Source organism: Ochlerotatus camptorhynchus, unplaced genomic scaffold (assembly GCF_037179485.1).
Source record: "Ochlerotatus camptorhynchus isolate MF236.1 unplaced genomic scaffold, CSIRO-AGI_Acam_v1.1 ptg000374l, whole genome shotgun sequence".
Taxonomy (NCBI): Eukaryota; Metazoa; Arthropoda; class Insecta; order Diptera; family Culicidae; genus Ochlerotatus; species Ochlerotatus camptorhynchus.
The window spans coordinates 727,497-740,673 of NW_027040862.1; the positions used below are offsets into that span (position 1 = coordinate 727,497).

General features: G+C 41.8%; 1 protein-coding gene across 1 annotated transcript; it reads right to left on the reverse strand.

Moving 5' to 3' along the window:
* Positions 1–1,934: 1,934 nt before the first annotated feature.
* Positions 1,935–2,597, reverse strand: LOC135710258 (uncharacterized). Its single transcript, XM_065232778.1, has one exon. The coding sequence runs from the start codon at positions 2,595–2,597 to the stop codon at positions 1,935–1,937; it is 663 nt and encodes a 220-aa protein (XP_065088850.1).
* Between the last annotated feature and the right edge of the window lie 10,580 nt (positions 2,598–13,177).

Sequence of the window (13,177 nt, forward strand, 5' to 3'; positions counted from 1 at the left end):
TTACCAGAGTTGGTTTGCCTCTTCGTGCGACGAAACGCTTGAATGATGCGAGGAAGGCTTCGCATGTTAAATCTCCCACCAGCTCCAGATGAACAGCCTTCGTGACCAAGCAGACGAAGATTTCCACAGTAATCGACACCAACTTTCAGGAACTGTGGCGCAGGTGTAACTCGTTCCGATGGCAAATCTGCCATCAGCTAATCCAACAGTTTCGGTCTGCATCGGAAGCACGCCACGCATTCTTTGATTACGGTGTTGGCTAATCTTCTGATCTGCGTGGGCCAGTACTTCTCCCGTACTCTACTTATGAGAAGCTGTTGCTCAGCGTGGAACAATTCCTGCCCGAGTAGCACACTTTCATCACCATAAGTTACAGCAACTTGTTTATGACTGAAATAAGTCGTATATAAGTTTCTACAATTGATTTGTGACAAGCGTGCTACTAGGGTGGTGGTAGTGTATGACTACTAGTTTGCTCAGGGGATGATGAAAGCTGAGAATCGTTGGATGCTTGCGACTCGCTGGAATAGGTGCCTTAGATAGCCGGCCACTTACGTACAGTACCCTGTCAACGAGAATTGGTGTGATTTTGTTGATCGATGACGACGGCTTGACTTAATTTTCGCTCTGGAGTGCAGAAATCGCCTCCGGAAACGATTCCCTCTGAGACAAACGGACTAGTGATAGCATAGCTTCTTGAAGTTCAGCGTGACTGAGATACCCATTGCGTCTTTCTTCGCGATGGTGACAGTTGTGGATGAAGCGACGAATCCATGCAACTTTATGGATCAGCGTAGATAGAGAGGAATGAAGTGAAAAGATGTCGCTAGGTGGCTTGTACTGTGCTGGAATTGCGACCGCACTTCGCTCTTCTAGCAGTGATTGCTCGAAATCTTCTTCAGGACTTCCCACCGGCCAGGTGCTGCGGTCTCGACGCAGCCATGGTGGACCTTCAAACCAAATCGTGCTGTACTGAAGCTGAGCCGGTATCATCCCTCGTGAAATGATGTCTGCTGGGTTCTCCAAGCCAGCGACATGATTCCAATCGAAACCCTTCGTAATGTGCTGAATCTCGGACACGTGATTCGCTACGAACATCTGCCACCTCGATGGCAGCGAAGATAACCAATGCATTACGATTGTCGAGTCTGTCCAGAAGCTTGTGGTGTGCGGAATACGAATGCTGTGCTTGACCTTCGAGTACAGATGACTGAGGAGCAGTGCGGATGACAGCTCGAGGCGAGGGGTGGTTAACTTCTTCTTGTTGCGCTTGAGATCCTCCAGTGGTGTTACTCTCGATTTGGAAATCAGCAGCCGAACTTCTACTGAGCCATCCGACAGCGTACACCGCATGTAGAGGCATGCACCATATGCCTTGTCTTATGCGTCACAGAAACCGTGCAACTCGCCCGAAATTGCATCAGATGTGTATCCTATCCACCGAGGAACTGAAAACGACTAGAGGGCTGTCAAATTCATCCTATACTCCTGCCAAAAGTTCTGCATCGCTACGGGTAGTCGATCATCCCAACCGCACTGCTGTTTCCACAATTCTTGGAGAAATATCTTGGCAATTACGACAACTGGACTTATCAATCCTAACGGGTCAAACAGGCGAGCTGCTTCTGCGAGAACGACACGTTTCGTGAGCACTGCTTTGTTGTCTCACTTAGGAGAATGGTATCGGAAATTGTCTGAATGCGGCTCCCACAGTAACCCCAAAGTTTTCACTGGTGAAGTTGAGGAATCAAGCTCTAAAGTGGAACGATCATCTAGGAGATCGGATGGAAATTCGGCTAACAATTCCTTGCAGTTGGAGTTCCAATTTCGCAGGTTGAATCCACCTGATGAAGTTAGCGTGATCATTTCCTTTGCCAGCTGCTTCGCTTCGTCGACGTTGTCCGCTCCAGTCAGCATGTCGTAAAACTCTTTCTTCAACACCTTAGCCGCACGAGAATAAGCGAGAGCTCCTTCTTCTGCCAGTCGCCAGGGAAATCTCGGTATACGAGTAGATAGATGAGTATCATCCGATGCATTTTTTCCACATCCGCTACAATGGCAATGCGGAACAAACGGAATCGGAGTGTGATGGCGATCAAGTCCTCCTGAACTGCAGGTCCAACCATTAGTGTCTCGTTGAGAGATACACCGCTGCTGGTCTTACACGACGCGTTGAAAACGACACGTAGTTTCGTTGTTGTACTGTCCAGTTTGGAATGAAGATAGTACACGGGAAACTGCTCTTCGACGTCTGGAAATTGCACCATATGACCAAGTCGCTCGTACTCGTGGATGAAATCTGCGTACGCTGTCTTCAACTCGGGATTCAACTGGAACCGCCTCTCTAAGCTCAAAAATCTCCTTGTCGCTATGTTTCTGGACTCGCCGAGCTGATTGATGATGAATTCACGCTTTTGAAGTGCGACGATAAATCTGCCTGCATCATCACGAGTGGTTGTTTGATCGAAGAATGCTTCACACGCCGTCTCCTCTACCGATTGACTACTACTGGAACGACAGGTTTCTATCTCCCAGAACTTCGTCAACTGTTCTTGCAGGTTTGCAAGTGTGCACGAATACGACAATGTGCGATGCATCGTGACTGGTTGATCGGCTGCTCGACCGGAAACCACCCATCGGAAGACTGTATTCGTGGAACTGGGGATCCGTGAAGCTGATGTTAGTCGGGAGCGTCCAGTAGTTCAAGTTAATTCTTCGTGCAGGCAAGGTTGCCGACAGGTGTTCAGGTGAAGCTCGAAGCTTGAGTTTACTGGAGAAGTTCGTCGTCATGAAGCAGAATTGTGAGCACGAATCTAGTAACGCTCGAGCTAGTCGTGAGTTGCAGTAACTATCCTTAACACACACGATACCACCCAGAACACTCTTGGAATTACCTTCTCAGAATTATGATTTTCCTGGGATTCTACTGAGAACTACCATAGAATTCTCTTACCTAGAATCAGGAGTTCATCAAAACTAACATGAAATGAACCCTCAAATATTGCTTAAAGTTTTCTTAAAAACTCTTCACTTGGAATTCTAACTTCAACTAAGTCTACGAATATCTGACGTCTTGAAAACAATTCCTGAGGACTTCAGGGAGGCCTCTGATCATCTCTAGATATTTGAAATAATTTATGATCATCCTAGTATCATAGGTGAAATCGGAGAGACATTTAAATTTATGGACAGTTGGAGATTGTTCCCTGATAAAGCTGAAAACTTAAAAAAAATATCCTGAGGATTGAGAGAAGAATCTCTGATCATCTGTAGGTTTTGAAATAATTTCTGATCCTACTGGTATCATGGGTGAATATCTGAGAGACGCTATTTGAATTCCTGGACAGTTGAAGATCTTCAGAATAAAACCTGCTGAACCTGAAGACTTGACCAAGAACTCTAGAAAAGTTCAATCCACAACTTGAGGCAAAATTTCTCAGAACTGAAGGGTCTTCCCAGAACTCCAGAAACTTTAGAGATGTTCTTCCCAGAATATCAAAGAAGTTCTTTCCAAAACTTCAGGAAAGCTCTTCTCAAAACTTTAAAGAACATTAGGGATGTTCTTCCCAAAAAAAAATCAGAAAAGTCCTTCTCAGAACTACAGAAAAGTTCTTCGCAGAATTCCAGGGAAGTTTTATCTAGAACTTCAGAGATGTTCTTCCCAAAACATGAGGGTAGTTCTATCCAGAACATGAGAGAAGCTCTTTCCACAACTTCTAAAAAGTTCTTACCCAAACTTCAGAAATGCTCTTCCAGGGAAGTTCTTTCCCGAACTTCAATGAAGTTTGTCAAAAAACATCAGGAAAGTTCATCCGTGAACTTAAGGGACGAGTGTTCACTCGGCTGTCGACACTCTCGATGTGTGCCACGCGATCGTCTGTTTTCTCGGCAGCAACCATTGTGTGGTCCTCCTCATTGTTCTTCATCAGCAGTTCTTTCGGTCGATGCGTCGTCGACTTTGAAAAGCAACCGTTTCGTGATGAGTGTGTCAGTGCTAACCACGTTTTGCGTCCATTGCTGCAATGGACGCGCTCTGACCCTCGTTGGCGTACAACAATTTGCCATACAATGAAACTACTGGAAGTGGCTCCAGTTCTGATGGAGGAGGCTTTTTGGATAGCAGAAGATAAAATGTTTATTGTGTTGTACCTTTTGACTATAGTTTTAAGATGTATTGTAGTGACCAAGAATCCTCGGCTCTGTAAAGTTAATTCGATTGAGCCTTATCAAATAAATTAATAATAAAAAAAAAACTTAAGAGACGTTCTTTCCAAACCTATAGGAATGTCCTATCAAGAGCTTGTTTCGAGAACTTAATAAAAAATCACCCCTTATCTTCAGGGAAGTTCTTCCCAGACCTAACAGCAAATTCTTTCTAGAACTGCAGAAAAGTTCTTCCCAGGACTGCTGTAAAATCTTCACAGAACTTGAGTGAAGTATTTCTCAAAGCTTCATGGAACTTCTTCCCTGAACTTTAGGGATTTTTTTCCCTTAGCTTAAGGGATGTTTTTCCCAGTACTTTAAAGAAGTTATTCCCAGAACCTCAGAAAAGTCCTTACTAGTTCAGGGAATTACTTCCCACAATTCCAGGGCAGTTCTTTCCAGAACGTAAGAAGAATTTTTTTCCAGAACTTTGGAGAAATTCATCAGAGTACTTTGACGAAGTACTTCCTAGATCTTTTGGAAAATTTTCCCACAACTTCAGTGATGAACTTCAGAAATGCGCTTCCAGTGAGCTCCAGAGAAGTTCTATCCAGAACTACAATGAAATTGGTAAAAAAAAACATCAGGGAAGTTTACCTGTGAACTCAAGGGACGTTCTTTTCAAAACTATAGAGCTTTTTTCGAGAACTTGATCAAAAAATCAGAAGTTTTTCGCAGAACTTTATGGAAGTTCTAACCAGACCTTCTCTAGACTTCTCTAACCAGACCTTCTTCCAAGGGCTGCAGTAAAATCTTCCCAGAACTTGAGTGAAGTTTTTCTCAAAACTTCATGGAACTTCTTCCCTGAACTTTAGGGAATTCCTTCCCTGAACTCAAGGGACGTTCTTCCCAGTACTTTAGAGAATTTATTCCCTGAACCTCAAAAAAGTCTTTCCTAGTTCAGGGTACTACTTCCAACAATTACTAGTTCAGGGTACTACTTCCAACAATTAAAGGGCAGTTCTTTTCAGAACTTGATAAGAATTTCCTCCCAGAACTTAAAAGAAATTCTTCAGAGAAGTTTTAGGAACCAAGAACTTTTGGAAAATTTTCCCACGACTTAAACGATGAACTTCAGAAATGCCCTTCCAGGGAGCTCCAGGGAAGCTCTATCCAGAACTTCAATGAAGTTGGTCAAAAAACATCAGGGAAGTTCATCCGTGAACTTAAGGGACGTTCTTTCCAAAACTATAGAGCTTTTTTCTAGAACCTAATGAAAAATCATCCCTTATCTTCAGGGAAGTTTTTCGCAGAACTTTATGGAAGTTCTAACCAGACCTTCTCTAGACTTCTCTAAGCAGACCTTCTTCCAAGGGCTGGTGTAAAATCTTCCCAGAACTTGAGTGAAGTTTTTCTCAAAACTTCATGGAACTTCTTCCCAGAACTTTAGGGAATTCCTTCCCTGAACTCAAGAGAGGTTCTTCCCAGTACTTTAAAGAAGTTATTCCCAGAACCTCAGAAAAGTCATTCCTACTAGTTCAGGGAACTACTTTTCACAATTCCAGGGCAGTTCTCTGCAGAACGTAAGAAGAATATCTTTCCAGAACTTTAAAGAAATTCATCAGAGAACTTTGAGGAAGTACTTCCTAGAACTTTTGGAAAATTTTCCCAGGACTTCAGCGAAGCTCTTCCCAAAACTTTAGGCAAGTTCTTCCCAGAACGTAAGGAAAGCTTGTCCCAGAACAGAACATGAGGACAATTCATCCCCAAACTCGAGAGAATTGGTTCTCAAAACTTTAGGGAAATTCTTCTCAGAACTTCAGAAGCCCAATCAACACAAAGCTGTTGCAGGATCTTGCAGCAACTTGATTGTGACTAAAATTAGTCATGTATAAGTTGCGTCAACCATTTTGCACCAAGTATGCGGCTAGGAAAACTTCCTCTCAAAACTTTAGAAAAATTCTTCCCAAAATTTAAGGAAGTTCTTCCCACAACTTTAAGGATGTTCTTCTCAGAACTTGAGGAAAGTTCATCCCAGAACTTGAGGGAAGATCGTTCCAGATCTTCAGGGAAGTTCATCTCAGAACTTAAGAGAACTTCTTCCCAATTCTCCAGGGATGAACTTTTGAAGTTCTGGCCAGTTCATCCACGAACTCTAGAAAAGCGATTCCTTGAACTTCCGAAAAGTTATTTCCATAAGTCCAGGGAAGTTCTTCCTAGAACTTTAGGAAGGTTCCAATAATTTTAGGAAAAATTCCAAAACTACTAAAATCCCCGTAGTTTTAGAGGAAATTCCTTAGCTTCGTTGGAGAAACAAGTAGAACAGTGTTTCCAGAATTTCAACAGAGTTCCCACAAATTCTGAAGAGTTCGATTGTTTTCCAGGACCTTAACGGGCTCGTCACAACTTCTTCGGCATTTACAGAACTTTTTAAAGTACGAATAAATTCTTCAAAATTTACAGAGTGAAAGCAAAAATTCTGCAAATTTCCGAAATTTGTTAACGAACTTCTGAAATTTTTTGAAACGTATAGAAAAATTTTAAGAGCTCCAGGAAATTGTTGCAAGCTTCAGGAAGGTCTAGATTTTTTGGGGAGGTTCTAAAATGTCAAAGAATCAGATGCGATCACGTTAATCAAATTCCATGAAATTAAAAAAAAAATAAAGGAATTCATTGAAAATTTAAGAACTTCATATATGATTTCACTCTAATGTCAGGAAAATTGAGGGAACCTAAATCAAGTTCCGTAAATTTCAGGGAAGTTCAAAGAACTCCAGTGAAGTTATGAATTTTCAGGAAACCTTCGAGAACACAGGAGTCCAGAGAACTTTGGGAGCTTCATGGAAGTTCTGAAACATTTACGGGTCACCCGAGAACTTTGAGAAAGTTTCATGACCATCAAGAAAATGCGGGAATATTTTAAAAGAATCGAGAGTTAGTGGAAACTTCAGGGAAGATCATTGCAGTTCCATTGATTTCAGAAATATATCGGGAAATTTTGAGATGCTCCACAATTTTGAAGTACGTAGTTCAGAAATCTTCAGAGATGTGAAAAATTCAAAGTTTTTTTTTTTTTTTTTAGATCTCCACCGAAGTTCAAATGCTATCAATTAGACTGAGGGATGCTTCTTCTTTCTTCTTAACCGTATTTCAAGCATATTGCTTATCGCATGTTAGCTTATTGCGTGCTCTCAACTTAATGCTCTAGATGCACTTCCACAGTTGTTAATTGAGAGCTTTCTAAGCCTGTACCATTTCTGCATTAGTATAATTATGTGACAAGTACAATCATTCTTGTGCTCAGGAAAGTCGAGAAATTTTCCATCCCGAAAAATTCCTAGACCGGAACCCAGGCAACTCCAGCATGGTCTTGCTTTGTAGCAGTGCCTTTAACGACTGAGCTAGGGATTTAAAAAAAAAAAGTTGAAAATTTAATAACTTCATAAATTATTTCGCATTAATTTCAGGAAAATTAAGGTAAACTAAATGAAGTTCCGTAAATGTCAGGGAAGTTTAAAGAACTCCAGTATAGTTATGAATTTTCAAGAATTTCAGGAACTTCATGTAAGTTCTGTTGTATGAAGTTCAGGGCAGTAGTGCACTTCAGAAGAATTTTAGAGAAGCTCCGATAACTTCTGGGAAGATCAGAGAATGTTAGATAAGTTCCATTTGCTTCTGAGAAATTTCAGAAATTTATAAAACGTCTTTCAAGAATTCCAGGAACAAATGAGGGAACTTTTGGGAAGACCAGACCAGTTTAGGAAAGGCTAAAAAATTAAGTTCCGAAAACTTCAAAGCAGTTCCATTTAATTCAGAAAAAAATGGGAACTTTTAGAAGTTCCTGTGGACTTCAGAAAAGTGCAGTAAACTTCAGGGAAGTCAAGAGATTTTTGAGGAAATCCAGTTACTACTTCGTTTATTTACTAGGCTCAGTCGTGCGTGACACTTTTCAGAGCCAAAAATCCGTAATTTATTAATTAACTTTTTAAACAGCAGTAATTCTAGGTTAGTATTGGGTACCAATTATTCACGGTGGGCTCGAAGTTAATGATTGTTATGAAAGAAACAGGTAAGAAACAGGTTTCTGAAGCCTCCTTCAGATACTACTCTCGAACGGTTGACCAAAATGCTGGCTGGGCAGGGGCAAGTCAATGAGCTACAGAGAGAGGTGAAGCAGATCGTAAAATATTGTTGTATTAGTAAACCAAAAATTCAACGTAAACGCAATTTGTGACGTCACTAATTGCTTGTATTGTACAGGAGTTTTACTCACACAACTTAAGCGATAGCTTCACCTCGGTAATCCACCTCATTGGAGTCAAGTAGCACAGAAACAGGTGGATAATAAGACTGGGACACAATGGCTGGAAAATGTGTGGAAAAGAGGGGACAATCTTTCCGTGAAGTAAGCGATGTATTGGGAACTCGTGATCTTCCCTACATGCAGGCTATCTACGAATTTCTTTGTTTGTCTGATGTTAGAGTTTGATGTGACCACGCCTTCCTCTATGGATTTTGCCTTACATCTAACAAATATGACTGTAGCAGAAACAACCAATCATCCCCAAACATTGATATTTTCAATTATCAAACTCACCTAAACCGAGGCACAGGCAAATCCCGTTTGCCTCTGTGATAAAGCAAACCTCAGGCTCTCCCCAGCAGCTATTTATCTCGCATTCAAAGACGATGCTGCTGCCACTTGGATCGAGTTTTCCTGGGAAAGTAATAATTTTTCGAATCTGAAAGAACAAGTTTAATAAGCAAAGTTTTACATCCCACTCCTAGCCCAGAACCAGCCACCACACGGGAGGGAGGGTAGAAATCTTGCGTTTCTTTGCAAACAAAGTAGAACCAAAAACAGTTGAATAAAGGGGTCCCCCCCCCCCCCTCCCGGTAGCAGACGTTTTCCGGAGGTATAGAGTTAGGGCTTTTGATCTGGATTTTTCCCAAACCGGATATGCTATTCTTCGTTGTTGAGGCGTTTATATTAAAATGAAATTCCCATCCGATGAAGGTCGGAAAATATTGGCTTTTGGATTAGCGATTATTAAAGCTGTTGTTAATCTGTTGTTACAACTTTTGGAATGGACTGAACAAGCTGCTTTAAAGTTCTATCGCCCTGCAACCGAAAATGCTAAATGGTCCAAAATCCCAGACTATCATTTACCAAGCCATTAAACGCTCGAGTAATCCCCCCAGCAAAGCCTGCAATTAACACTTTTGATCCCCGTGCCATCTGCTGCCCGAAAGGACATGTACGTTTGTATGTATGTAACTGCTGCCAGGGCAAACTCTTCGGCTACAGCTTTAATCTCCTAAACTGGCCGCAAACCGGCAGTGTCCAGTAGTGTTTCTCCGCAGAGGGCCCCAGCAGGGAACAATTAGAGGTCAACCACTTTACCTCAACCCGAAACCCCTTTTCCTCGTTTTTCCTGTGTTCCATTCTGATAGTTCGCATCGGAAAATCCATCCATCCGCATCCGGGTGTCTCACTCTCTCTCTCGGTTGGCTATCCGATATCACCCCCGACGTGTAGTTGCTTTCCGCTTTGATCTTGCTAGCAGTTTGAAAGCAGAACTTGTCTTTCAACAACCCCAATCCGAAGAATGTTTGCTCACCACACTCGGACCTACGTCTTCCAGTTCCAGCGATGGGTTTAATGGTGTATGGATGCGGTCAAGCTGAAGTGTAAACTTTCGAGCATTCGATGAACCTTCGGATGGATGTGAGAAGCATTCCACACTTGTGCGGACGGGTTGACTTTGATGGAACATTTATTAATCGATTTCATTCCGGGATAATGGTTCGCAAGAAATTCAACTGAATGAATGAGAATAATGTGCGGCAAGCTTAATCATCAATCACAAATTACATCAATGCACGAAGACAATGTCTCCTCGCAAACAATAACCATTTTCCGGACATCAAACCGATCGCCAAGATTACATCAATCGACTTCCCCAATGTCCCACTCTGTCCTAAGCCTTTGCACGGGAAGAGTTTCTAAATTCAAGTCAAATGTCGATCGCATTATACGGTTCAGTAGCCCCGCTCGCCGAGCTGCGGTCAATTGCGTCGATTCTAATCGGTCAATCCATTAACGGGTGTTAATTAGCTAATTATTCCGGTGGTTGCAGACACGTCCAGTGTAAATCGAGATTGCCATCTCGCAGCTATGGCTAGCACGCAAAAGTTACATGGGGGCTCCCTTAGCTCAGTCTGCTGAGGGTTCGATTCGCGAATTTTTTAGGTTGGAACATTTCTCGACTTCCCTGGGCATAGAGTATGTGCTCAAGGAACACAAAGTTGAGAGCCGGCGTCAAGTCCCAATAGGGACGTACAACAAAGTCAAAGAAGAAGATTTAACTCCACCACTGATCGGAAATCGGATATGCAGCGGGGCGGAGGACAGTGGTGTGTGTCAATTTGTGGATCATTCAGTAATCTGCGATGTTCATCGAACCGAACATAAAACGCATTTGATCTAGTCAATTGAATTGAGACAATTGCGATTAAGGTAACCAGCGGGCAAAGAGTCTTCTTCTGGTATACGGAGGTTTGTAACTTTTGGAATCAAATCGCTTCTCATTGATAAAGGCAATCATGACGAAATGGCATGTCGGCTTTATGGGCTTGGTAAATTTTCAGTTCAGATGACTGACCAGCCATCGTTGCTAGTTCATTAGTGCCCGATCACTTCAGGCCTGTCATGGAGGCTACCCGAGTAGAAAGAAATAACTGACCAATAGCAATATTAAAAGTAGGAAATTGGAAGAATCATTTTTGCTAATCGTTTGATCGATGTAAGAGTAAAAATATCAAAAATAATATCGGAAAGTCTATCCACTAGAATCTGAATAATAACAGAAGCAGATATTGTAATAGCAGAATAAGCTATTTCAGAAAAATTTAAATAAAAAAAAATCTAGATACCCGAGCAAGAGCCAATTACTAACCTATAACATATAAATATCTTAACGATGTATGGTACCTTATTTTGGTATATGAATATGTGGTATAAAAACTTGTTTTGATATATTCAGTTATCGAACTATATTTGTTAAATAAGAAATAAATATCAAAACAACAAAACGTGATCTTTCAGTTTTTAGGCAATGTCACCTAAAAGAGCTATTGGATTGGTATTAGAAGATCTTTCAAATATCAAATCATGGTACTCTGGCATCTGGCAAGGTCTTCTAATACCAATCCATAAAATTTTGTTTAGGTCTAACTTTTGAAATATCGCAAGAAATAATTTTTAATCCGAACAGCTCTGCTTTCAACGATCATAGAACTGGAGCAATATTGGGAGCAATATTATTATTATTATTATTTTTATTATTTATTATTAGTCCATCTGACTTTAAAGTCTTAATGAAACACTTAGAGCTAAAAGTAGTCATACATTAAAATTGCCCGACATTAAGCAATTACGAAATCTGGATGAAGTGATGCCAAAATCGAATTGGTCGGATACCACGTTGAATTGATGAACCATGGCGACAAGAGAGCTGTTAGCTGCATAATTGGTATTGTGCGCTTCCTCGTGTAGCAAAGCTCTGGGACAGAGTGTACGGACAGGTGCATATACATTAATCTATGCCAGTAACTCCGGCACATCATATTTAGCAAGCAAAACTTTGGCAGCGAAGACAGCCTGCGATGCGTTTCTCCGCTCAACAAGAGTATCCAAGCCCAGCAAACGACAGCGATCCGCATACGGTGGTAGATTAAGCGGGTCGCTCCAAGGAAGATAGCGCAATGCGTATCTGACGAATCTACGTTGGACAGCTTCGAATCGTGCAATCCATACTGCCTGGTAGGGACTCCAGACAACAGACGCAAACTCAAGCAATGAGCGCACCAATGAGCAGTAAAGAGCTTTAAAACACAAAGGATCCCGGAATTCGTTTGAGATTTTGAACATGAATCCTAGTTGACGGTTCGCTTTGTCGATTGTGGCTGAGAAGTGGCGAGTGTAAGTAAGCCTTTCATCCATCACGACGCCAAGGTCTTTTACGTGATCAACACGTTGGAGTACAGTGTCAGCAACATTATAATCGAACAAAATAACATTTCTAGTTCGGTGGAAGCTAATCACACAACAGTTTGAGACGCACAGGAGCATAAAATTACGCACACACCAATCATGAAAGATCTCCAGAAGCTTTTGTAATTCTAAGCAATCAGCAATGTAAATTTTCAGGTCATCAGCAAAAAAACAATTTACCTCCGCTAGGCAGGATAAACGTTGCATCGTTAACAAATAGAGAGAAGAGCAGTGGTCCCAGTATGCTTCCCTGTGGAACTCCGGAACTGTTCGAGAAGCAGTAAGATGAGTAGTTTCCGATGCAGACAGTAACTTGCCGTTGTACGAGGTACGATCTCAGCCAACTGCAGAAGGGAGCAGAACATCCAATTTTGTCCAGTTTTGCTAGTAGAATGACGTGCACAACTTTATCAAACGCAGCTTTAAGATCTGTGTAGATGGCATCCACCAGATGAAGTTTCTTAGATACATTGTCCATGCCAAAAGACGTAAAGCTGGCGAGATTCGTTTCGACGGAGCGGCCAGGAAAGAAGCCATGTTGGCAGGTGCTAATGTAGTTTTTGCAGGAACCAAACAATCTCTCATTGACCAGTGACTCGAACACTTTAGATTCGACCTCGAGCGAGGTAATCCCACGGTAGTTTTCCACATTGCATTTGTCTCCTTTCTTGAAAACAGGGAACATAGTAGAGCATTTCCAAAGCGTCAGAAACTTACACTGATGGAGCGATAGATTAAAAAGCAGGGTCAGGCTAAGATATCACAGCATTTTTTCAGCACAGCAGATGGCATAACGCTCGGTCCGGGTGAAAAAGAAGATTTCTCGATAACTTTTTCAAAGGGACGTATCAGCTTTTGTAAACAATGCATTTGATCGTCGATTTGGTGTAGCTGGTAGCTCGCCCACGCATGCTAACACTGCCATCAGATAGGGGAAATTTTCCTCTACCTGATAGTGGTGTTAGTAAGCGTGTGCGA

What these genes read in the sequence shown, in the direction of transcription:
- LOC135710258 (XM_065232778.1), bottom strand. Translation starts at nt 2,597, where the DNA reads ATGCATCGCACATTGTCGTATTCGTGCACACTTGCAAACCTGCAAGAA.